The sequence below is a fragment of the Mandrillus leucophaeus genome, unplaced genomic scaffold (assembly GCF_000951045.1).
Source record: "Mandrillus leucophaeus isolate KB7577 unplaced genomic scaffold, Mleu.le_1.0 Scaffold320, whole genome shotgun sequence".
NCBI lineage: Eukaryota > Metazoa > Chordata > Mammalia > Primates > Cercopithecidae > Mandrillus > Mandrillus leucophaeus.
Window position 1 is genome coordinate 1,246,184 of NW_012103366.1, and position 25,597 is coordinate 1,271,780.

The 25,597-nt window shown below is 40.1% G+C and overlaps 1 protein-coding gene across 1 annotated transcript in view; it reads right to left on the reverse strand.

Moving 5' to 3' along the window:
• APBB2 (amyloid beta (A4) precursor protein-binding, family B, member 2) overlaps positions 1–25,597 on the reverse strand; it is a 369,777-nt gene that overhangs the window by 234,503 nt on the left and 109,677 nt on the right. The window contains exon 4 of the mRNA XM_011987971.1: positions 1,655–2,470. Within this exon, the coding sequence (XP_011843361.1) occupies positions 1,655–2,470 (816 nt within the window). The remainder of the gene's footprint in view (positions 1–1,654; positions 2,471–25,597) is intronic.

Sequence of the window (25,597 nt, forward strand, 5' to 3'; positions counted from 1 at the left end):
CTATCACCCAGGCTAGAGTGCAATGACATAATCATGGTTCACTGCAGCCTCGAACTCCTGGTGTCAAGTGATCCTCCTGCCTCAGTCTCCTAAGTAGTTGGAACTACAGGCACATGCCACCGTCCACCATGCTCAACTACTTTTTTTGGAGGGTGAGAGATGGGGTCTTGCTGGTCTTGAACTTGTGGGCTCAAGTGATCCTCCTGCCTCAGCCTCCCAAAGTGCTGGGATTACAGGCATGAGCCACCGTGCCTGAACAAAACTTTAGGTTAGTTTAAAATTTAACTACAACAGAACCGGCTATGCCAGGAAGAGCAGCAGAAAGGGTGCCATGACCAGAGGGAGACAGCAAGGTGTCAGTAAACGATGAACACAGGAGGTAGAGCTTGGCTGGAAGATGTGCAATCAGTCTTTCATGTATTAATAGATTCAAACTCTAGCAGGTGACAACGTCCATCAGCTGCTGAATACAAATTCTCGAAATGGGTAAAAAGTATAGAGAGCTGTGGACTCAGGGACATTACTGAACATAATTATGATTCCAGTAATGTGCAGGGCCAGACAGTTATGAGATGAAATGGCCTCATCTCAACCTCCCTACTGCCATATCCCACAACAGTATGCATCACTGAAAGTAATGGGATTTTAAAGGGCACTTCAAAAACGCTACTTTTTTTTCTTCTTAAACAAGTTAATGTCTTAACTCCTCTTTTCCTTATCTTTAGTCCTTGTAATTTATCTACCTTATAGGTTGTAAAAATGTGATTTCCATCCGTGGTGGTTCTGTTTTCTTTGTTATATCTATATTAATACAGCCCTGGGACCCACTAGGGGAACTGCTGGACTACTTTTTAAAAAATTAGCCTTTCTGAGTGCTTGTTTACGCTGAATTCAGATACAATAAAGTTCTCCAAATTTTTCAATCTTACGATCAGTATAGTGGGAGCTATGAGAAAATGATATTTAAAGTAGCTGTCACCATTTTAACACCTCCAAGAAATCCAAAACATTACAAATATATACAAAAGTCCAGAAAGACTGGTCTCAATTAGACTAGTTAAAAGCCTAAACTTCTGAATATATTTTTCAAGAAATACTATTTTCCCACTTTTAAATATTACTTAAGGCTAGTAAAACACTCCTCAGTAAATGTCAAAAAGAGAAATGCCTTTAATGAACAGATGGCTAATGTTTTAACTTTTTATGAGCTTCACCATAAGTAAGTTCTTTCGAGGACTTTAAAATAGTTCTCTTAATTGGGTTATATCCTTCCCCCCACAACTTTGTTTATTATTTTGCTTACCAAAACCCAGTATTTCTAGATAGCATAGAGAAATGGTCTACCTATGCACTGGAAGTGTAATTTCTAAACAGATGATATTTTACTGTACTTAACACCAAGGACCTGTTTATTTTACAAAAATGCTTCCCAGAACAAACAGCTTTATGTACGATCCAAAATGAAACTAACCTAAGATATGGTTGAGGAATGAAATAATATTTTGCAAATAAATTGCCCAATTTTACCGCAAGAGGCTTATGTTCCTCTCTGCATATAAATGGACATTTTTGGTCAGTCTAGAGATTAACTCCACCAATAGTTGAAAAGACCAAAAGAAAGTGCCAGCTGAGGCTATGCCTTCCCCAGGGGTACCTGTTTCATCCGGGGAGCTGGGTGAGGCACTGTCTTGGGACAACGTTGTCCAGCTGGACTCCTCATCGCTTGGTGCCAGGTTCTGGATCCGGTGCAGTGCACAGTCGGTTTTGGCCCCTGTTTTCGGATGATCCTTCTTGGTCTCTGGGCTGGATGACACCGTGGCTACTTGGCCGTCTTCAGGGCTGGACTGGGGTTTGTTTGGTTTCTGCAGCAGCAAATCACCATTCCCAATGATGGTGGAGGCCTGGCCCTGGTCTGGCTGGGATTTCTCTTCCGCAATCCCATGGTGGTTGCCTCGGTTCTGCTCTAGTTCTCTGGCTGAGGTTTCCAGATCTGCATAGTAATTTAGGAAGCTCTTAGTTCTCCTGGGCTGGGAGGGTAAAATCTCACAGCCCGAGGAATCCTGTGGGTGGGGCTCTTTACCCTCTAACTTCTCAGAAGTTATGTTGATGACTGCAGTGGGGCTCAGGTTTTTGTTGGGGTCCTGCTGCCCTTGTTCTGCAGCCTTCCGGAGCTGGTTCTCCCCATTTTTCACCAGCTTGATGTTGGCAGAGCCATTTCCCAGCAGGGGCTGTGCAGCTGGATCTGAGAGGCCCATGGCCGCCTGGATGTTAGTTAGTGCATATTTTTTCCTGCATTTGGGAGGTGTGCTGTTCTTGGTTTCTGTGTGTTTTATTTCAGCGTTCAACAGTTCATTGTGGGAGGAACGGAGGTTAAGGGTGTTTGGTGGTGTGGCTGGGCTGTTCCGATTTGTGACTTCTGTAGTTCCGCTGCTGGCCATAAACACTGCCAAGGTGTCCACACCTGAGTCAGCTGGAAAAAAAAAAAAGGTCATTAGACACTTGCCGTGATTAAACTACTTAGTATATACAGTCCGAGTAAATATTTTTATACAGAAAACGAAAAGAAGAAATGCTTCCACTGCACATACATTCTCATAGAATGGACCCATTTTCCTCTTTATTTCACCATTTGTTCCTATATTAAATAGGAGCAAATAAAGGGCTTAATGTGGATAACCAAAAGCCAATTTATAGAAAAGCTAAGAAGTCTGAGGACCTAAATTTTACTTAAAATTAAAAAACATTTCTCTTTGAATTCACATAAAAGCATTTTCTTCTGGTGGCTGGTCTTCATTTTTTACAAGCTTGAAAAATCATCCCCTTTCCAAATATTCCCACTACATTTTTATTCTTTGGTTCCTTCAGGCAACAACAACAAAAAATTGCTCAAGATTCCTCTGGGGCTTCAGCATTCTTAGTCAACCCGAAAGGTCATTGTTCAATGATGCTCCATACATCCAAGGTAATTTTTCTCAATCATGTTTAGAAACTGTGTTCTGAATGCCTGGAAAACCAAACCTCCATTAGAGTTTGCTAATGTCTTGGTGAACATTTTTGACCTGGGCTTACTGTTTGTACTAAACAGAAATTTTGAAGAAATGGCTTAATTTCTGAAGAACCCGCACAAAACTATTACTGTAGCATTGAAACCTTGGCTACAGACAACATGTTAGAGCTCCCAGAGGAGTTTGAATATATTCCACTGAATTAAAATACAGACTCAGCTGTTTGCAGTCATCACGTGCCTCTGCAGAACTCCTAGGAAACTATCAGACAATTGCATTTATCTCAAATATTGTTTGTGCTGTTAGTGATTTATTCTATATGTCTCTTGCTAGGAAGAAAGAAAGGTTTCTTAGCCTAGAAGGGAATAAAATTCATCAGCAAGAATTCCTAAGGTTTCAGATTTCTCAGTCTATGAGGAGTGACTTCTTTCTTATCTGATCCTTTTGCCCTCCACAGAGACTTTGATTATCTCTACCTCAGCAGCAGATCAACCAAAGCACAGCTCCTAAAATTCCTGAAATTGTATTCTGACAATTCCCTCTTCCTCCCCCAGGCAAAACAGGGATCTTCACAGGAGAGGAGGGCAAGAATTTCCCTGTTTGGGAGCTTAGAGGTATCTCTCCATCATCAAATACTTAGGTTGGGCAATTTTACTAAGTTACTCATTCTAGAGTCCCTATACTTCCAGGAAGCAAGGCAACATCCATTCTCCATTCCAGACCATGGCCATTTTTATACAGAATGACCATGTGGCCCATAAGAGAGTCAAGGGCTGTAATCCCAAGGGTTAGGATCTTGGGCCCTATTCTTTAAAGTTACTATTTATAAGACTTCCTTCTTACCCAGCACCCCACCTTAGTTCTTAGGCCTCATTTTACAGAAACAGAGAATGTCATGTGGTTTTTCCTTTTGCCAAATTTCCTTTTCCTCTACCCAATCCACTGGAAGGTTTCTGCCTTTTAAACAATACTCTTGACAATTAAATTTTTAAAAAATTGTTTCTTTATTACTGTTTGACTACAACTATTATACCATTTTATGGGAAACATTATGTTTCAATTTATAATTTAACTTCACTCAAGAGTAGCATTTCAAATGAGAAGGGCCTACCTGAAACCTACATTAAGTTTTCCCTGAGACACATATTCAGAGCATAGATACATGAGAGAAAGTTATTTTTAGACTCTTAGGTATTTAGAGTGACATTACGAGAAAGTGCAAATCTGCTGGCTTCCTAAAAGGCATGGCAAAAAATTTCTATGAGCCTGCTTTATGATGCTAGGTACTATTATACATTCTAGCAATGTTATTAGGGAGATATTTTTATTTACTTTGTTTATAACCATACATATTTTCAGAAAGAATACCATCAGAATTTCTAGGTGATTTTTAATATTTAAGTAGCTTTTATATCCTGAATATACAGATTAAGACTTCTAGCCACAGCCAGGTGTTGTGGATCATGACTGTAATGCCAGTACTTTGGGAGGCTGAGGTGAGCAGATCACCTGAGGTCAGGAGTTCGAGACCAGCCTGACCAACATGCAGAAACCCCGTCTCTACTAAAAATACAAAATAAGACAGGCAGATTGCACATGCCTGTAATCCCAGCTACTCAGGAGGCTGAGGCAGGAGAATCGCTTGAACTTGGGAGGTAGAGGTTGCAGTGAGCCGAGATTGTGCCATTGCACTCCAGCCTGGGCAACAAGAGCAAAACTCCGTCTCAAAAAACAAAAAAAGAAAAAAAAAGACTTCTAGCCACATTTTCACAGTCTTTGGTATCCCATTACCCTCTCAGGTGCCATGTAACTCTTTTGCTAGAAATAATGGAAGGCAGGCAGGAGTGGGAAGAGGCTGAATGGAAAAGGACCATCCAATACAAACTGGATGAACAAATGCAGCTCTGTATATGCCATATTTATTGGTTTGTTTATTTACTTATTTATTACTTTTGAGGCAGGGTTGGTTATTTATTTATCATTACTTTTGAGACAGGGTCTTGCTCTGTCACCCAGGCTGGAATACAAGTGGCAGGAACATGCCTCACTGCAGCCTCAACCTCCTAGGCTCAAGTGATCCTCCTACCTCAGCCTCCTAAGTAGCTGAGACCACAGGCGTACACACCATACCTGGTTAATTTTTTGACTTTTTGTAGAGACAGGGGTCTCACTTTGTTGCCCATGATGGTCTCAAATTCCTGGGTTCAAGTAATCCTCCCACCTCAGCCTCCCAAAGTACTGGGGTACAGGCATGAACCACCAGGCCCAGCCTGTATACGTTGTTTTCATATATCAAAACCTGAACACAGTTTGAGTAATATCTTAGATATTAAATAATGGTATCATGTGGAGGCAAAGGTAAAAGTTCAATCCTACAGCTAAGGCAGCCAAGCTAATCCCATGAACTATAGAATTCCTCCAGGAGTTACATATTAGCTGGGAAGTCCTTGGGCTCAAAAGGGTCATGAAGTAGCTAGAGGTTAGCAAAATCCTAGAAAGATCAAGGCTGCAAGAAAGCAGCCCCAAGTGAGAGGCAGTGCTGTAAGGGTTAAGAGCACAGATCTCATGGTCAAAGAGAGAAAGGCTCAAGACCTATCCAAGCTACTTACTAGTTAAAAATGGGGACAATAATAGTACCTGGTTTACATGACAAGTAAAATGAGCAATGCCTACAGAGAATTTATAACAATAAATGTGAGCTCCAGTCACCACTTTGTACCCAAGTAATATAGCACAGGGCTGCCTGCCAGGGCCCCCAGATTACCCCCTACGCTTATTGGTCTGAGTGATTAAAACGGTCTTGTTGCAGAGACACACTGGGAGGAAAGAGACTAAGAAGGAACAAAGAAGTTGGGTCTATGAGGGTTTAATTATGAAAAAAAAATATATACATTCCTCAGGTTTAAGAGGATAGAGGTTTGTGTTTCTCTTTAAATAAAAGAAAATCTTACAATGTTTCTTTAAACTTTCTAATATTTAACTGTTTTCTTTGGAATCAAAAGGCCTAAGAAATAAGACCAAACTCTTTAACACAACCGACAAGTTACTTAAACTCCCAATTTCTTTGCTGTAAAATGAAATTATAATAGTATCTACACCTCACTGAGTTTTGCTGGGGACTAAAACAGATGACTGTCAAACCTTTGACATAATGGCTGGCATACTGTAAGAGCTCAATACATGTTAGAGATTATTATGATCTTATAGCTCCCTCCTTCCTTGTACACTTTTATTTCTGACCACCATACCTCAAGCCACCACTGACTGAGCACTTTCTTCTTGCTGGGTACTGTGCTAGGAATTGGAAAACCAACGAACATAAAGTCCCCACCTCTAAGTGCTTTCAAACTTGTAGAAGAAAAATACACAATAAAGTCACAGAAATCACCCAGTGTGGCGGGCGGCAGGTGCAGAGGAATAAATGGGCTACTCACCTAGGGTTGGAGAGGATATTCAGGGAAAGGAGGATTATTATCAAGGGAGCCTGAACAAATCAAGACGTGAAAGGAGACGTGTTATGATGGAGGGGAAGGGCAAAGGCAGGGATTCTTCTCAAGCATGCTCTAACACTTTGGACCTGACCCTGAGGCAACAGCAGGAAGAATGAATGGAAGGCTGATGTGTACATTCTGAGTGTGTGTGTGGTGTATCTGTGTATATGTTGGGCCTTTTTCCTCTAGCATATTCTTCAAGCAGGCAACGACTATGATGAAAACACATTAAAGAAGTAATGTAAACCAGGCAATTAAAACATCAGTGGTCATCAGAGAAACAGTGGAAAGAGGTACACAGACAGTGTCTCCTGAATCAGTCAAAGAGGTAGGCTGGCCCCATTTTTAGGCTCATTCTCTGGCCTTGGACTCTGCCATTTACCAAAGGGAAGCAGGAGCAGTTGGGAGGCTCTTTGTAATAGTCCAGTCAAGAAAGCGGGAGAGGACAAGGTAGTCACAAGAGACTTAGGTATGGGGGTGCAAGTCTTACTCTCCCACTACTGCAGTTCCAGCTCTGGTCACCCCTGGACCAGGGTAGAAAGATAAGGTTCTCATTAGCCACTTGGATTCAGAGGTGAGGATTGAAGAGTCTGGTGAATTGAGTAATTAGAAAGACACTGGTGACTTCTATCATATCAGCTTCAGGAGAATGGCAGAGGTGGGCAGAGAGTGAGCTTTATTCAAGGAGCTTCACTAAGAACACAGTTCGGGGACACAGGACAGTAGCTGGAGGATGACCCAGGGTTACGGGGAGGACTTTTTACTTTTGAAGATGAGATTCTACCATTGTTTAAAGGCTGTAAAAGCAGAAGGCAACAAAGAGAGGAAAAGTGGAAACACGAAAGAGGAACAGAATAGTAAGGTAGAAACCAGGTGATGAGCGAAGAGAAGGGACAAGAGCGGACTGGAAGCAGTCAGCCCTGCCCAAGATAAGGGACACTTCACACTAGGAGGGAAGAGAGGCAGTAAGGACAAGGACACGTATGTCACTATAGTGACACAAAACTGAGCAAAAGCGAAACTGACCAACTTAATTTTATCTATGAAGAGAAAGTTTTCCCAGAGAGGAAACAGTCTAGGGGTGTGCTGTAGCAGGGAACTTAAAAAGGTGATGAAGGTGTCAAATGTGTTGAGATGTACAGATGAGGGTGTGCCCTGGGATCTGGCCTGGAGAAAGCAGGAAATGAGGGGACTGCATGGTAGAAAGGGTAAAGAAGTGGGAGAAAAGGAAAAGGCCAGGGTCAGAGGTCCCAGGAAGGTAAAGGTATTGCACACAGTGCAAAAACCCAAGGAGGTGGCAGTCTTACACTACCGAAGCCATTAAAAGGGGAAGGAGAGGGGAGAACAGCAGCATAAGCAGCTGGCAGAGGCAGCAGAAAGGAAAGAGAGAAAGAAAAAGACAGAAAGTCAGAGAAAGAGAGAGGAAGAAACAGAGAAACAGAAGGATACAGAGAGAGGAAGAGACAGAGGCAAGGAGTTGAAGAGAGAGACAGAGTGGGGAAAGACAGAGACAGAGAGACAGAAAGTCAAAGAGAGAAGGAAACTGAGGAAGAGACAAAGAAGGAATCAAAGAGAGAGAGATAGAAGTAGTAAAGAAAAAAAAGTGTACCCTATTCCTTTGAAAGCTAGGGTTAATTTAAAACCTATAATTGATAACTGAAGGTCTTCTCTGTAACCCTATAACACTCTAATACCACCTTGTTGTCAGTGTAAACAAGAGCGTAGCCTGAAAGCACTGAGGCCACTGACAATCCATAGCCTTCCTATAAAAAATCCTTAACCCCCCCAGGGTATCCTAACAGGGGATCTAAATTTTGACTAATTACCATACAAAGGTCCAACCAGATCTAGGAGGAACTCCCTTCAGGACAGGACTATAGATGGTTCCTCCCAGGGGATTAAGGAAAAAGACACAATGGGTATTCAGTAAGTGATAAGGGAACTCTTTTGGAAGCAGAGTTAGGAAAATTGCCTAATAATTGGTCTGCTCAAACGTGCCAGCTGTTTGCACTCAGCCAAACCTTAAAGTACTTACAGAATCAGGAAGGAGCCAACTGTATCAATTCTAAGTTAATATGGACTGAACGAGATCTTATTAATAGCAAAGAATAATTGAAGTCCCAAACCTACAAAGTTTTCAACAAAAGTAAACTTTGCTAAAAGTTAACAGTGTAACATATATTATCCTACTACCACATGCTCTCAAAGGATTTCTCAGACAGTTTGCAAGAAATAACGAAATCTATCCTTACACTGCAATCCCAAATAGACTCTTTGGCAGCAGTGACTCTCCAAAACTGCCGAGGCCTAGACCTCCTCACTGCTGAGAAAGGAGGACTCTGCATCTTCTTAGGGGAAGAGTGTTGTTTTTACACTAACAAGTCAGGAATAGTAAGAGATGCCACCTGGCATTTACAGGAAAAGGCTTCTGAAATCCCACAACGCCTTTCAAACTCTTATACCAACCTCTGGAGTTAAGCAACATGGCTTCTCCCCTTTCTAGGTTCCATGACAGCCATCTTGCTATTCCTCGCCTTCAGGCCCTGTATTTTTAACCTCCTTGTCAAATTTGTTTCCTCTAGGATCACGGCCATCAAGCTACAGATGGTCTTACAAATGGAACCCCGAATGAGCTCAACTAACAACTTCTACCAAGGACCCCTGGACCGACCTGCTGGCCCTTTCACTGGCCTAAAGAATTCCCCTCTGGAGAACACCACAACTGCAGAGCCCCTTCTTTGTCCCCATCCAGCAGGAAGTAGCTAGAGCGGTTGATGCCCAATTCCCAACAGCAGTTGGGGTGTCCTGTTTAGAGGGGGGCTTGAGAGGTGAAGCCAGCTGGACTTCCTGGGTTGAGTGGGGACTTGGAGAACATTTCTGTCTAGCTAGAGGATTGTAAATGCACCAATCAGTGCTCTGTGTCTAGCTAAAGGATTGTAAATGCACCAATCAGCACTCTGTAAAAACACACCAATAAGTGCTCTGTGTTTAGCTAAAGGATTGTAAATGCACCAATCAGCACTCTGTAAAAATACATCAATCAGCGCTCTGTGTCTAGCTACAGGATTGTAAACAAAACAATCAGCACTCTGTAAAACGAACCATTCAGTGCTCTATAAAATGGACCAATCAGCAGGACGTGGGCGGGGCCAAATAAGGGAATAAAAGCTGGCCACCAGAGCCAGCAGTGGCAACCCACTCAGGTCCCCTTTCACGCTGTGGAAGTTTTGTTCTTTTGCTCTTCACAATAAATATTGCTGCTGCTCACTCTTTGGGTCTGCTCTACCTTTATGAGCTGTAACACTCACCATGAGGGTCTGCAGCTTCATTCCTGAAGTCAGTGAGACCACAAATCCACGGGGAGGAACAAACAACTTAGGATGCACCACCTTTAAGAGCCGTAACACTTACTGTGAAGGTCTGCGACTTCACTCCTGAAGTCAGCGAGACCATGAACCCACCAGAAGGAAGAAACTCCAGACACATCTGAACATCTGAAGGAACAAGCTCTGGACACACCATCTTTAAGAGCTGTAACACTCACCACGAGGGTCCGCAGCTTCATTCTTGAAGTCAGTGAGACCAAGAACCCACTGGAAGGAATAAATTCCAGACACAGAGGAACAGATGTGAAGGGAATGAGGAAATGTTCTCAACCCTGGCCACATGGAAAAGCCACCTGGGGGGCTTTTAAACAGTATAGATGCCTAGGCCCCACCTACAAAGATACTTCCAAGATTCTGATTCAGTTACTCTGGGATTGGGCACAGTTAGGGCATTAAAACGTTCTTGGGGTGATTCTCATCTGTGGCCAAGATGGAGAACCATTGGAATAGGAAGTGTGAGATCTGGGAAGAATAAAATGATGTACATGGAGTTAATTATTTCAGAGGCACATGGAATGCTCTCACATCGCATACATCATCTTCCTTGTCCTTCCACACATTCTCAGCATCCTTCCCTCCCTCCAGCAAATTCCTACTCATCTTTGAAGATTCAGAAAAGATGTCACCTCTTTATGAAGCCTTCTCTTGTCCCTCTGGAGTCTCCTTCTCCCAATTCTCACACCTTCGTAAATGCATCTCTATTACAGCATCATTCATGCTGTTTTACTATTAACCTGTTTGAGTTTCCCACTAGACTGTGACCTCCACCAACCAGCATAGAAGCCTAGCCCACAGTAAGCAGTCATAAACGTTTGAAGAATAAATCCTCGAGTAAAATGGGAAAGGCAAGTGTTTCATTAACATCTCAAGAAATGTTGACATAAAATGCCTACGCAGAATTTCTGAGAGTTTCTTATTAAACACTGAAAGGAAACCACTGTTATTAATAGTTAAGTCAACAGGAAATTCATCTTTCCTTTCCTTGAAAAAGGGACTCATATCAGACAGGGAAAGGGCGATCAATGGTTAGTTAGTTATCTCAGCTTTTACCCCACGTAGCATCTGAGCAAGAGTTAAAATAAAATCCTTTAATATAATGTATAGACCAATTTATCTTGCTCCTCAGTCTTGGCTCAAATAAATTCTTACTCAACTCTATCATGACTTCCAAAAGAACAAGGACTATTTAGAGTCAAAGGCATATGTTTTGTAACCTAGAGCAGAATGGGGTACTTCCCTGTCAAACATGACTGTTCATCAGTTGCAATCCTATCAGCTCAAAGTTCTCCATTTTTTGATCTGAAAAGCATCGGGCATATTGTTAAATACGGGGGCATGAGTTAGCAGTTCTTGCATACTTCCTCAGTAGATAAGAAGTTGCAGACTTCTATGATTAGATCCTATGTCTATGTCTTCTTCTAAATTGCAAATGCCTTGAGGAAAGTGACTATCCCATTCATTTTTTAAAATAACAGCTTTATTGAGATATAATTTATATACTATATCTAGAAAACCCCACAGATTCAGCCCCAAAGCTCCTTCAGCTCATAAACAACTTAAGCAAAGTTTCAGGATACAAAATCAGTGTACAAAAATCACTACCATCCTTATCCACTAACAGCAGCCAAGCAGAGAGCCAAATCAGAAAGGCAATCCCATTCACAATTGCCACAAAAAGAATAAAACACCTAGGAATACAGCTAACCAGGGAGGTGAAAGATCTCTACAATGAGAATTACGAAACACGGCTCAAATAAATCAAAGACACAAACAAATGGAAAAACATCCCATGCTCATGGGTAGGAAGAATTAGTATCATTAAAATGGCTACTCTGCCCGAGGCAATTTACAGATTCAATACTATTCCTATCAAACTATCAACATTCTTCACAGAGCTAAAGAAAATTATTTCAAAATTCATATGGAACCAAGAAAAAGAGTCAGATTAACCAAGGCAATCCCAAGCAAAAAGAACAAAGCTGGAAGCGTCATGTTACCCAACTTCAAATGATACTACAGGGCTTCAGTACTCAAACCAGCATGGTACTGGTACAAAAACAGGAATATAGACCGATGGGACAGAATAGAGAGCCCAGAAATAAAGCCATACATCTATGACCATCTGATCTTCAACAAAGCTGACAAAAAACAGCAATGGGGAAAAGACTCCCTATTCAATAAATGGTACTGAAATAACTGGCTAGCCATATGCAAAAGATTGAAGCTGGACCCTTTCCTTATTGTGTATACAAAAATCAACTCAAGATGAATTAAAGACTTAAATGTAAAACCCCAAACTATAAAAAAGCCTGGATGACAGCCTAAGCAGTACCATCCTGCACAAAGGAATGGGTCAAGATTTCATGACAAAGACACCAAAAGCAATCACAGCAAAAGCAAAAATTGACAAGTAGGATCTAATTAAACTCATGAGCTTCTGCATAGCAAAAGAAACTATCAACAGAGTAAACAGACAACCTACAGAATGGGAGAAAAAATCTTCAAACTATGCATCTGACAAAGGTCTAATATCCAGCACTTACTGAGGGAGGAAATTAAAGAAAGAAAGAAAAATAAAATTAAAAAGAGAAAAACAAGCTTTCTATATTAGGGTGACTCATCCCAAAGGCAGAAACAGGCAAAGCCTGGACCCAGGTGAAGTCTCAATATTATCTAAGAAGCCAGAGCTCAAAGGAATGTGCTCTGGAGACTCTCCCAGCACTCCCTCAACATAGGGAGAAGAAATCAAATTTTCCATTCCTCTATGAGTAAACTTTATAGTTTATAGATTCCTGTTTTCTAGTAACTTTGAGTATTCTGTTGAGTATTCTAAGCAGCACAGTGAAGATTATAAGACATGCCTAAGCAGGCCTGGGCTGCAGTCATCTAGGCGCCACAGCGAAGGTTAAAAGATAAGCCTGTGCAAGGCACTACAGCAAGCCTCGATAACAGCCATCTGGACCACACAGGAAGAGTCACATGTAATCCTGAGTTATGAAGAACCTGTCGCAATTTAATTAACTGCCTTTGTTCCGCCTCTGTATCTTTGCTGTCACGCCACTATGATTTGTACCACCGTAAACTTGTTTCAGGCTAGCCCACCCCCTTTTAGAAGTGTGTCTAAAATTCTAGTGCTGTCTTTGTTCCAGACCCAGTTTTTGGATGTTAATCCGCTAGGTCTGAGTGCACTCAATAAAAATCCTCCTGTTTTACCGTGGTCTCTCTGGTCCTCCTTCATTCCCACAACACTAAAAGGAACTTAATTAAACAAATTTACAAGAGAAAAACAAGCAAGTCCATTAAAAAGCGAGCAAAGGACATAAACAGACACTTCTGAAAAGAAGACATTCATTTGGCCAACAAGCATATGAAAAAAAGCTCAATATCACTGATCATTAAAGAAATGCAAGTCAAATCAGAATGGCTATTACTAAAAAGTCAAAAAATCATAGATGCTGGCAAGGTCACGGAGAAAAGGGAACACTTATACACTGTTAGTGGGAGTGTAAATCAGTTCAACTGTTGTGGAAAGCAGTGTGGCAATTTCTCAAAAAGCTAAAAGCAGAACTACCATTCAACCCAGGAATCCCATTACTGGGTACATACCCAGAGGAATATAAATCATGCTATCATAAACACACATACACATGAATGTTCACTGCAGCACTATTCACAACAGCAAAGACATGGAATCAACCTATATATCCATTAATGACAAACTGGATAAAGAAAATGTGGGCCAGTCATGGTGGCTCATGCCTGTAATCCTAGCACTTTGGGAGGCTGAGGTGGGTGGATCTTCTCAGATCAGGAGTTCGAGACCAGCCTGGCCGACATGGCGAAACCCTGTCTCTACTAAAAATACAAAAATTAGCTCGGTGTGGTGGCAGACACCTATAATACCAGCTTCTTGGGAGGCTGAGAGGCTGAAGCCAGAGAATCGCTGAAGCCAGGGGGGTGAGGATTGGGAGTTGGGGGGTGGAGGTTGCAGTGAGCCAAGATCGTGCCACTTCACTCCAGCTTGGGCAAAAGAGCAAGACTCCAACTCCAAAAAAAAAAAAAAAGAAGAAAAAAAGAAAAAAAAGAAAATGTGGTACATATATACCATGGAATACTACGCCATCATTAAAAAAAAGCATAAGATAATGTCTTTTGCAGGAACATGGATGGAGCTGGAGGTTATTATCCTTAGAAAACTAATGCAGGAACAGAAAATCAAATAACACGTTTTCTCTTACAAGTGGGAGCTAAATGATAAGAACTTGCAAACACAAAGAAGGAAACAACAGATACTAGAGTGTGGAGTGTGGGAGGAGGGAGAGGAGCATAAAAGATAACTATCGGGTACTGAGCTTAATACCCAGGTGATGAAATAATCTGAACAACAAACCCCCGTGACATGTGTTTACCTATGTAACAAACCTTCACATGTACCCCTGAACCTAAAATAAACGTTAAAAAATTTTTATATCATACATTTATATACCATATTTTAAAGTACACAATTCAGTGCTATTTAGTATACTCACAGAGTTGTGCGTCCATTAATACTATCTAATTCAAGAACATTTTTATCACCCAAAAAGAAATCCTGTACCGATTAACAGTCACGCCCCATTCGTCCCTCCCTCCAACCCCTGCAAACACTACTTTGTTTATGTGAACTTGGTGATGACAGACATTTCATATAAACAGAATCATATAATATGAGATCTTTTGTTACTGGCTTCTCTCATTTACTGTATCTTCAAGGTTCATCCATGTTGTAGCATGTATCAGTACTTCATTCCTTTTTATGGCTGGACAATATTCCATTGTATGGACATACCACTTTTTATTTGTTCATTAGTTAATGGACATTTGGGTTGTTTTCACTTTTTAGCTATTATGAGTTAACACTCATACACAAGTTTTTTTTTTTGTATGGGCATGTAAAACTGACCCAATAGTCCCACAGATAGCTTTTTTTGATAAACATAGAAATTGACCCTTCTGGTCTTAAAATAAATTTATATTTGTTTTATCTGAGATCCTTCATCCGGAAATGATCTTCAGGTCTCTCAGAAAAAAAAAAAGTACCAAATAACTGAAACTCACCAGATCACTGCATCCAGACAATGAGATGCTGGACCCCTCATTCATCCTAACTGCTCCCTTGATCCTACCTAGATCCTGTTTGGTACACTTTGCTACATTTCTTCCCTGCTATATAAACCCTTAGTTTTAGTTGGTCAGGGAGATGGATTTGAGACTGAGCTCCTTTCCTGTCTTCTCAGCTGCAGCACCCGATTAAAGCCTTCTTCCTTAGCAATACCAGTCCTCTCAGTGATCTAACTTTCTGTCCAGTGAGCAGCAGGACCTAGATTGAACCCCTGGTGTTTCAGTAGCACATTTTCAATTGTCTTGAGTGTGTACTCAGGAGTGGAACTGCTGAGTATAGTAACTTGCATTTGTATGTACACACACACACACACAGTTTTATATTTTTATAAACATATCACATTATGTGTATATATATTTAACATTTTCAGGAACTTCCAGACCGACTTAGTACAAAAGCCACTGTACCATTTTCCATTCCCACCAACAGTGTATAAGGGTTCTAAATTATCCACATCCTTGTCAACACTTGCTACTGTCTCTTTTTTACTATAGCCATCCTAGTTGGTGTGAAACAATATTTCACTGGGGCTATGCTTTTCATTTCCCTTTCATTTTCCAGAACTTTCGGTTCCTTTTATTATAAAGTCTAGCATGTAAGAAGACACAATAAATGTTTTTTGACTCCTTAATTCATTTCCTCATTCATTCATTAAATATTTACCAAGAGCCTACTATGTACCAGGCACTCTCCTAAAGGTCAAGAACACAGCAGTGAACAAAATAAGCAAAACTAAATGAAGAATGAATAAGCAAAATACCAGTAACAACGAGGGTTAGTTTTTAGCACAAAGGTGGTTCTCCTGGATTCCTGACAGGTGGATGGGGCCCCCAGTGATTCTGCCATCACCTCCACATCTATTCATCATGCTATGTTACGAAGCTCCAACATCAATTCAAGAGGATCGATTCCTATTCCAGAGGTGGGTATAACTTCAGATTTAAGAGTGTGACAAGAGCTAATATTACTGCTGTCGTTGCTCTCCTGCATGCACGATGAAGAAACATCTATTATAGCCTGGCATGTGTTTCCTCCTTATCTGTTAAAAGCCTCACAAATTTTCTTGGGGACTCAGCCTTCCCCCACACCCATTCAATCATTCAACAGATATTTTTTGTTCACTACATCATGCCAGATATGCTTATAAGTGCTGAGGATATAGCAGTGAACAAAACCAACAAAGTAAAGATACCTATAGAGCATAAACTCTAGGGGTTAGGCCCATGTGTTTCAGGCAGAGATGATTGTACCCCTTATTTCAGGGGGCACATGGCCAAGGCACAGCCAATCACAGTAGCAAATTCCCATGGCTCTAGTGGCTGGTTCAAGGAAAAGCGTATGACCCACATGAAGCCAGCCAACCATGAGACTTGCCAGAAGGATAATAGTGGTGCTCTCTTTTCTCTTTTTCTTGAACTAAAAGATGCAAGCCTAGAGCGTCAAGGGGTCCTTATGAAGAGATAACCTGCCCCAGCATGACTCTACCAAAGAAAGCGAAGCCAAGAGACAGAGAGAAAGTGAGCAAGCCCTAATGACTGAATCCCTAAAATAAGACATGCCTGAAATATGATACTGCTGGACTTCTCAGGTCAATAGATTTATGTATTTATTTTGCCTAAGCCACTTGGAGCTGGGTTTTCTCTGTTTTGCAACTAAAAGAGCCCTCATTAATACACAAAGTATTTTTTATGAAACCTAAGCAAAATTGGATAAGCCAGGATCACTTTAATTTCATGACTTGCACAGCTTCTCTCCATCCCAGCCACAAAGGCCCCAGCACAGATACAACCAGGCTGACTGGCCCTGTAACTTAGACCACATCCTAATACAAACCTGTGCTGCATCCTATAGTTAAACCTGGCTTTCCCCCCGCTCCTTTTCCCTTTCCTAAGACCTTTAGCCTTTTGTCAAGAAAGAGTTTGTCAGTAATGACAACAACTTCTCTCTTCAATAACCTGCTGCTCTCCCTTTACTCCCACGACATGCTTATAAAATTGGAAACTGACAAATGGGCCCAGGGTTGATAAATGGGCCCAAGGAAGTCCAATGTTTGCCCCATTCTTGAATGAAACTTCACATTTTCTTCATTTTTATTTTTCTGCTATACAATTTCATTTCCACCAAGGAGTTAATGGTGAAACTTCTACCCTGAAGAATGTCACCTTTTGAACTAGACCACAAAGTATTAAGGAAATGAAATAAAGTCGGATTTTTCTTTTCCTTTTAGGAGGGAGAGGCTAAATAAAGCTGGCTTCATGAAACTACTCATGAAAGGAAACCTTCAATGTGACAAAAATGATAAGAACTCTGTGAGCAAAAGAGGCAAAAGTTATCAATAAGGCAGCTAGGGTCACCGGGCCAGGGAGATGGCAGGATTTGAGCCTCAGAATATTCTAACTAGGAGAACAATGTCACACTGCTGATGCAAAGTGTCAGATACAGGGGTGCTTTCAACAGCCAGATCTTACCCACTTGAGGGTTTCTTGTGTCCCATTAAACTTAACTGCCTGAGGACTCACTCAGTTCAACGTTTTAAGTGGAACTGATTCAAGACAAATGTATCACATACCTCTCAACAAACTCAATCTTAATGAGCTTGATTTAGCCATTCCACAATGTATACACATTTCAAAACAACATGTTGTACACAATAAACATATACATGTTTTATTTGTTGATTATAAAAAAATAAGAAATGTTATTTTCTAAAAAAGAAAATCAGATTTGGCAGTGAGAAAGGATATGTTATTACACAAACTAACAATGGCTGAAGTTGGCAGAGGGTCTTATGGAACACCATGTTAGGGATGAGGAGAGAGGTTCAAGGAAGGCTTCCCACAAAAAGAAGAGCTGACCGGGCGCGGTGGCTCACGCCTGTAATCCCAGCACTTTGGGAGGCTGAGGCAGGCGGACCACGAGGTCCGGAGATCAAGGCCATCCTGGCTAACACAGTGAAATCCCGTCTCTACTAAAAATACAAAAAATTAGCCGGGCATGGTGGCACGCACCTGTACCGAGTAGCCCCAGCTACTCGGGAGCCTGAGGCAGGAGAATCACTTGAACCCAGGAGGCAAAAGTTGCAGTGAGCCAAGATCGTACCACTGAACTCTAGCCTGGGCAACAGAGCTAGACTTTGCCTCAAAAAAAAAGGAAAAAAGAGCTGAGTTGGATCTTGAAGGGTGGAAAGGAGCCCAGCAGCAGACAAGAAAGAAAAAGGCATTCCAGATGGGGGAAAGCTTGCCATTCCCAACATCACACCTGGCAGATGTGATGATCAGTTATTTAGGAAGCACAAGCAGAATGTGTGTATTCAAGTAAGAATTAAGACCTTCGGAATAGTCAACTTTGGAAATTATATTCCAAGGACATTTTCTCTGCTCAATTTCTTTTTTAATTTAAGGGACAGGGTCTCACTATGTTGCTCAGGCTGGAGTGCATTCACAGGCACAGTCATCATGCACTACAGCCTCAAATTCCTGGGCTCAAGCGATTCTCCTGCTGCCTCAGACTCCCAAGTAGCTGGGGCTACAGGTATGCACCACCACATCTAGCTCTCTTCCCTGCTCAATTTCTAAGCTGTTTCCATTCTTTAGTAAAGTCTCAGTGACTTTCGAAGATAATTTTTTTTTTTTTAATAGAGCTCTAGACTTTTATGGGCAAGCCTGATGATGATCCAGCTTTGGAATATTGGTTCAGGTGAAAAAAAAAGTAGGTGAGCTATAGAGAAATGTCACATATTTTCTTGAGTTACTGATAAGCTGGGCTCCAAATCTATTCTGAAAGGGAAAAAAAGTTAAACAAAAACAGGATCCTTGAAATAGGGTAATTACTTGATATCATGGGCTAAGACCTGCTCAGAAGGGACTCCGGAGCTGAATCCTGAAGGGTCAACAGGAATTTCAAAGACAGATGATGGTATAAATTCTGGTATGTTTGGCTGGGCATGGTGACTCACGCCTGTAATCCTAGTACTTTGTGAGGCCGAGGCTGGCAGATCACTTGAGGCCAGGAGTTCAAGACCAGCCTGGTCAATGTGGCGAAACCCGTGTCTCTACTAAAATTACAAAAATTAGCCGTGCATCATGGCACATGCCTGTAATCCCAGCTACTCGGGAGCCTGAGGCAGGAGAATCGCTTGAACCTGGGAGACAAAGGTTGCAGTGAACCAAGATTGTGCCACTGCACTCCAGCCTGGGTGTCAGAGCAAGACTCTGTCTCAAAAAAAATTTAAACAAATAAATAAATATATAAATAAATAAATTCTGGCATGTTTGTTTTTAAAAGATGTCCCTGTAGTCACAGCTCCCTAGAGTTAGAAAAAGGAGCTGAAGGCAAACCTAACTCCACTTACTAGTCCAGACCCTTTCTCACCAGTCGCTATTTGAATTTTCAAGTGAAAAAATGGCTGGAATAGGATTTTCCACTGAACTAAGAATACCTCTTTCCTTGTAAAATGTGTTATATGTCATACCGATGCATGAGACTAGTAGCTGTTATTTAAAAACCAGGCTAGATAACTGTTTCAGTATCTCTTACATAACCGCCAAAGAATAAAGCTGTTTGAGCACCAGCATGAACAATGAAAACATCAGCATAACAAAATGTATCAAGAACAGGAAATTTCTAGAAGTTATTTGATTAGTCTACCTTCACTTAGAGGAATACATTTCATTTTATACACTTGCCAGCTTTATTTTACTGTTTTCATACTAGTGTACCTTGAAGATAAGACTATAATAATAATCTTATCTATTAATAATCTATCTCATAAAAATATGATTTTAAAATTTAAAGGATCCCTAAAGGGAATTATTCTCAACATTTAAAATCTATTTTCTAAAGAACATATGTATTTTTCTTGATTTTTCCATAACTAATATATCTATTCAATATGTTTTGATAAAATACGCACTGACAAAATCCATACCCTCCCCAAATCATCACACTATTATGATTAGATGGCTTCTAAAAATCAGCTCTAAGACACTGACTTTCCTTTGTGAACTCAGGTTTGTCATAGTTTTTGGCTGCTTTTTATAAAAGAATATTTCTTGCCTCTCATATACCTCTATGAGCTTAGTGTTTATTACGTTTTATTTTAGTTCTCTGTTGAAATGTAACATGAAAAATGTCATATAAAGGAGACAGCAGCTTGATTATATTTAATAATAAGTTTAGAATTTAGGGACATTAGTATCTATTTGCCAATGGTTTAAATCTACTTATTTAAAAACTCAGAACTTGCAGAGCAATATGTGCCCTAATAAATATGAAATCTATCCAGATCTATCTGTCACTTGAAGTCCTATATGATGTTTAATTTGAAATGTTACTGCAATTGCTTTTTCCTTATTATGTAACTGTGAGGCTAGGGATTAAATCCCACACCAAGTTGTGTGTAGACTAGCATCTATCATGAGACCAAAAAAGGGACGTACAGTAAAATTAAGGTCGTTTTCCTAAGACCTGAAATTAATCTGCTGATTAGACCCAAGGAGAAGAATATATTCAGTATTAGGGGTGGGGGGGGTGGTTTCTGTCTAAGCAAACTTTACAAGCTATTAATAAGATGCAGATTGAGAGACTCAACACCAACACCTACTCCTTTGTTCACATTTCAGTAGTACCCAGGTTGTAATATACAATGCTAGATGGTAAAATTTGACATTTTTAAGCTCCTGTCACAGTCAACTAAAATATTTTTACATTATAAGTATTCATGCAATTATTACACAAATATGGTTAAGTCCAACTAATTCTTCTACTTGATTTTAAAGATTCATTTTTCTATTACATTAGTGAAGAACAATGAAATTCAAAAACATGTTATTTTAGCAAATCATAAGTTTAACATTAAACATTATCTCTTTTTTTTAAGTTTGAATATTCAACTGCTTCTCTGCATTGAAATACGTGAAAATGTATCTGACCTGGAAGTACTTCTGACATGGATCACTGGGCGTCAGCAATGGTGCAGGAAATAGGTTATAATTTGAAATCTAAAAAAAAGGGATTATTTCAGAAATTAAAACCCCAAATAACAAAGCATAAAAGAAAAGCATAGCAGTGAAAATCTCTCCAAAAGCTGTTACATACACTAAACAAATTTTGGCAGACAATGTCCACATTTTTGTTCGTTTATAGTTCGTCACAGCACTTTTGATTGAAACTTGAATTCCTACTCAGCCACATTTCCCACAAACATTTATTGAGGGTTTTTTTTCATGGTAGGCCTAACCTACCTTTCTGTCTCAAGTGTTCAATGTTTTTTCTCATGAAACGCTCACATACACACACACACACACACAATTCAGCACCCCTACAGAAAAAAAAAATTGGTACATTTTGCCACGTAAAAATTAAAATCATCTGTTTAGAAAAAATGTGACTATAAACATGATAAAAACAAAAAACAGACCAAAGAAAAAATTACCACCACAGATGACATAAAAGGGTTAACTTCCTTCATATAGAAAGAGTTCCTTAAAACCATTAAGAAAAATATGAACAAGCTTGTAGGAGAATAAGGAAAGAAACAAGTCCCAAGAGAAACACAAATGTTGAATAAACATAAATCACTAGCTGCACTTAGAACTTAAGAAAATATCAATTTAAATAACAATGTCTAACTGGATTTCCTATATCAGACTGGAAAGATTAATAAGCCAGATAATACCACAATCTAAGGACAGGATACTGGAAACAGGAAGTTTCAAACCTTGCTGGTGGGAGTAAAAGCTGGCAAAATTCTTTGGAGAGCCATTTACAAATATCTGAGCAAGTTTTGAATGCATGGATCCCACTGCTTGGCAATTCCACTTCTAATAATTTATTTCACAGACAAGCTCATGTGGATTCTACTCTTCTAAAGTCAAAAGGCCAGTAACCACCTAGCTGTTCTTCAGTGCACAGCTGGTTCATTCGATGATGATACATCCACACAGTGAAATATCATGCTGCCGTTAGGAAAAATGAAGTGGATCTACAAGAGCCTATATAAAAGGGGTTGCTGGTTTTTTGGGTTTTTTTTTTTTTGAGATGTAGTCTGGCTCTGTTGCCCAGGCTGGAGGGCAGTAGCAGCATGATCTCAGTTCACTGTAACCTCCGCCTCCAGGGTTCAAACGATTCTCCTGCCTCAGCCTCCCAAGTAGTTGGGATTACAGGCGCGCACCATCACGCCCAGCTAATTTTTGTATTTTTAGTAGAAACGGGGTTTCACCATGTTGACGAGGTTGGTCTTGAACTCCTGACCTAAAGTGATCCGCCCACCTTGGCCTCCCAAAGTGCTGGGATTACAGGCGTAAGCCACCAGGCCCAGCCAGAAAGGGTTTTAAGATGCATCACCAAGAGGTGACTAATATGCATAGCAAAGCATGCTCTAATTTAAGTAACATTTTTAAAAAGCATACACATATAAATACATGTGCACACACACACCTAGGCATATACTCAGATGCACATGCATTTACATGGAAAATTTCTTAAAGGAATATAAAGATCTAGAAACATTGGTAAGCTGCCAGTTTACCAAAATGATACCTAACAAGGAAAACTGAAAATGGACCTTGTTTTCAATGAGTTGGTATCAGGAATGTCACTCAGAATGATAATATGTTATATTAAGTCAAATACAGATACTGTATGATTCTATTTATATGAAGTACAAAAACAGGAAAAACGGATTGATATCAGGATTATCGGGGGTGGGGTAGGGAAGTAGCAAGAGGGTTGCTTCTGGGACACTGGAAATGTCATGTTTTTTTCATCAAGATGTGGAAATTCATCAGGCTGTACTCTTACGTGCACGTTTCTGTATGTGTATTACACTTCTATGAAAAGTTAAAAGAAAAATAATCAAATGCTAGAGGTTTTCTAAAGCATAACTTAAATTGAAAAACCTTTATATTTGTAAAAACTTAATTCTAATCTAACCTTTCCAAACTAGAAACCTTTAATGGGCATCACTTCCAACTTTATGATTCTGATAATGACCTGACAACCTGGTCTACTGAGCCAAGATACATTTTTAATTATATTTTCACAAACTGTGGGTAAGGCTCATTACTCTGGTATAATTAAAAGGGTGGGTTTATTCGAAAATGTCCTGAAACAGCAAGTGATGCCTCCTCTGTGTTCCTCTGTCTTTGCCCTATAACTTTCTGCTCAGTTCCTTAAACATATTTCACAATTCCATTTTCCTTTTCTTAAATTTTAGTTTTTGTCTTCAGTGCACTTTAAATGCTATGCAGAGAAAGAGATGAATAGCTACTCAAGAAAATGAATACCAGTAAAGAGAAAGTTAAAAAAAAAAAAAAAGGCATACTAGTGTGAGCATTCTGAAAAGGCTTGCACAAAAACTAAGAATCTGCATACAGTTGGCCCTCTGTATCCTCGGGTTCCACATCCATACATACATCCAAGTGAGGATCAGAAAGTTAGGCCTGTGATGGCTGCCTCTGTACTGAACATGTACAGACTTTTTTATCCTTGTCATTATTGCTTAAACAGTACAGTACAGCAAAACTATTTACATAGCATTTATATTGTATTATCAGTAATCTAGAGGTGATTTAAGGTATACGGAAGGGGCAGGTACAGCGGCTCATGCACACTGTGAGATGGAGGGGGACGGACCACCTGAGCCCAGGAGTTTGGGACCAGCCTGGGCAACAGAGTGAGACCCTGTCTCTACAAAACATACAAAAATTAGCTGGGTGGGGTGGCACACACTTGTATCCCAGCTACTCAGCATGCTGAGGTGGGAGGATCACTTGAGCCCAGGAAGTCAAGGCTGCAGTAAGCTATGATTGCACCACTGTATTCCAGCCTGGACAACAGAGTGAGACCCTATCTCTAAAAAAAAATTAAAAAATAAAAAGTATACAAGAGGATGTTGCATCGATTCTATGCAAACACTACCCCACTTGAGCATCCCCAGATTTTGGTATCTGAAGGGAGTCTTGGAACCAATCTGCCTCAAATACCGAGGGATGACTGTCCTTAGTGTATATAATCCTTAAAATAAAATATTCCTGTTTCCCTTACCAAACAAACCAACATCTATAAAGTTAAGAATTAGACATTCTGCTAATGACTTCATATTATAAATAGCCCTAAGTTACTATCTGACCCATATTTATTTCATACCTGCCATGTGCCATGCATTATGCTAGGAGTAAGGGATACTGTAGTGAGTAAAAAACACATTTCCCCTCTTATGGAACTTATAGCCTAGTTGTCGGAAAGATAGATATTAATCACAAAGTTACTCACAGCATAAATAAGTTTTGGAGGAAAATAACTTAGATATAAGAGAAAATGCAACAAAACAACCACAGGCCAGATTGGAGGGTCAGGAAATGCTTTTCTGAGAAAGTCAAATTTAAGGTGCAATTTGAGGACCAACTGGGATTTAGGTAGATAAACACTTATTAAACACCTAGAATGTGCAAGGCATTTCCTGGCCCTGGGGATGAGGCACAAACATGCAGAACTTTTTCCCCTAGGCACTTATATCTTTGATGAATGAATCTCATCTAATAAAACAGTTTCTGAGAGGAACTTAGGGGCATGGACTAATTCTACATAAACAATAACCTGAGAAGATATCAAAGCAGCACTTAGAAAATAGGAAAACACTATACAAACAAATGCATGGCTTTTAAGAACAATATACAACTGTGCTGTCCAATACAGTCCCTACCTACTAGTACCTACAAGCTATTGAATACTTAAAAAGTAGTGCAACTGACAACTGAATTTATTTAACTACAATTAATTTAAATATAAATTTATAAGCTGATATTTGACTCTTATTGGAAAACATTTAAGTAGGTTTGGAACTTCTTAGGTAGGTGAGTCTTTCTTCAACTCTAAATTTTATGAAATTTAAATACAGGTCAAGTATTTCCAATGAATATTGCATCCAAGTTGATTTCCGTGAGCGTTAAATGCATGCTGATTGTGAATACTTGGCGTGGAAAAAATGTACAATGTCTAATAATTTTATAATATCGATTGCATGTTGAAACGATAATAGTTTGGTTATATTAAGTTAAATAAAACATGTTAAAAATAATTTCACCTTTTTAAAGAATGTGGTACTAGAAAATTTTAAATTACATACGTGGCTTGCATTTTATTTCTACTGGCGAAGCCCTGATCTAGAGAATGTAGACAGATTCAAAACTTTACCCTAGGCCGGGTGCAATGGCTCACGCCTATAACCACAGCACTTTGGGAGGCCGAGGTGGGTGGATTATGAGGTCAAGAGTTCAAGGTCAGCCTGGCCAATATGGTAAAATTCCATCTCTACAAAAAATAAAAAAATTAGCCAGTGTGGTGGCACACGCCTATAGTCCCAGCTGCTCAGGCGGCTGAGGCAGGAGAACTGCTTGAACCCGGGAAGCAGAGGTTGCAGTGAGCCGAGATCACACCGCTGTACTTCAGCCTGGGTGACAGAGTAGGACTCTGTCTAAAAAAAAAAAAAAAAAAAAAAACCAAAAAAACAAAAAAACTTTACCCTAATCAAAATATTATGTACTTTTCCATAAA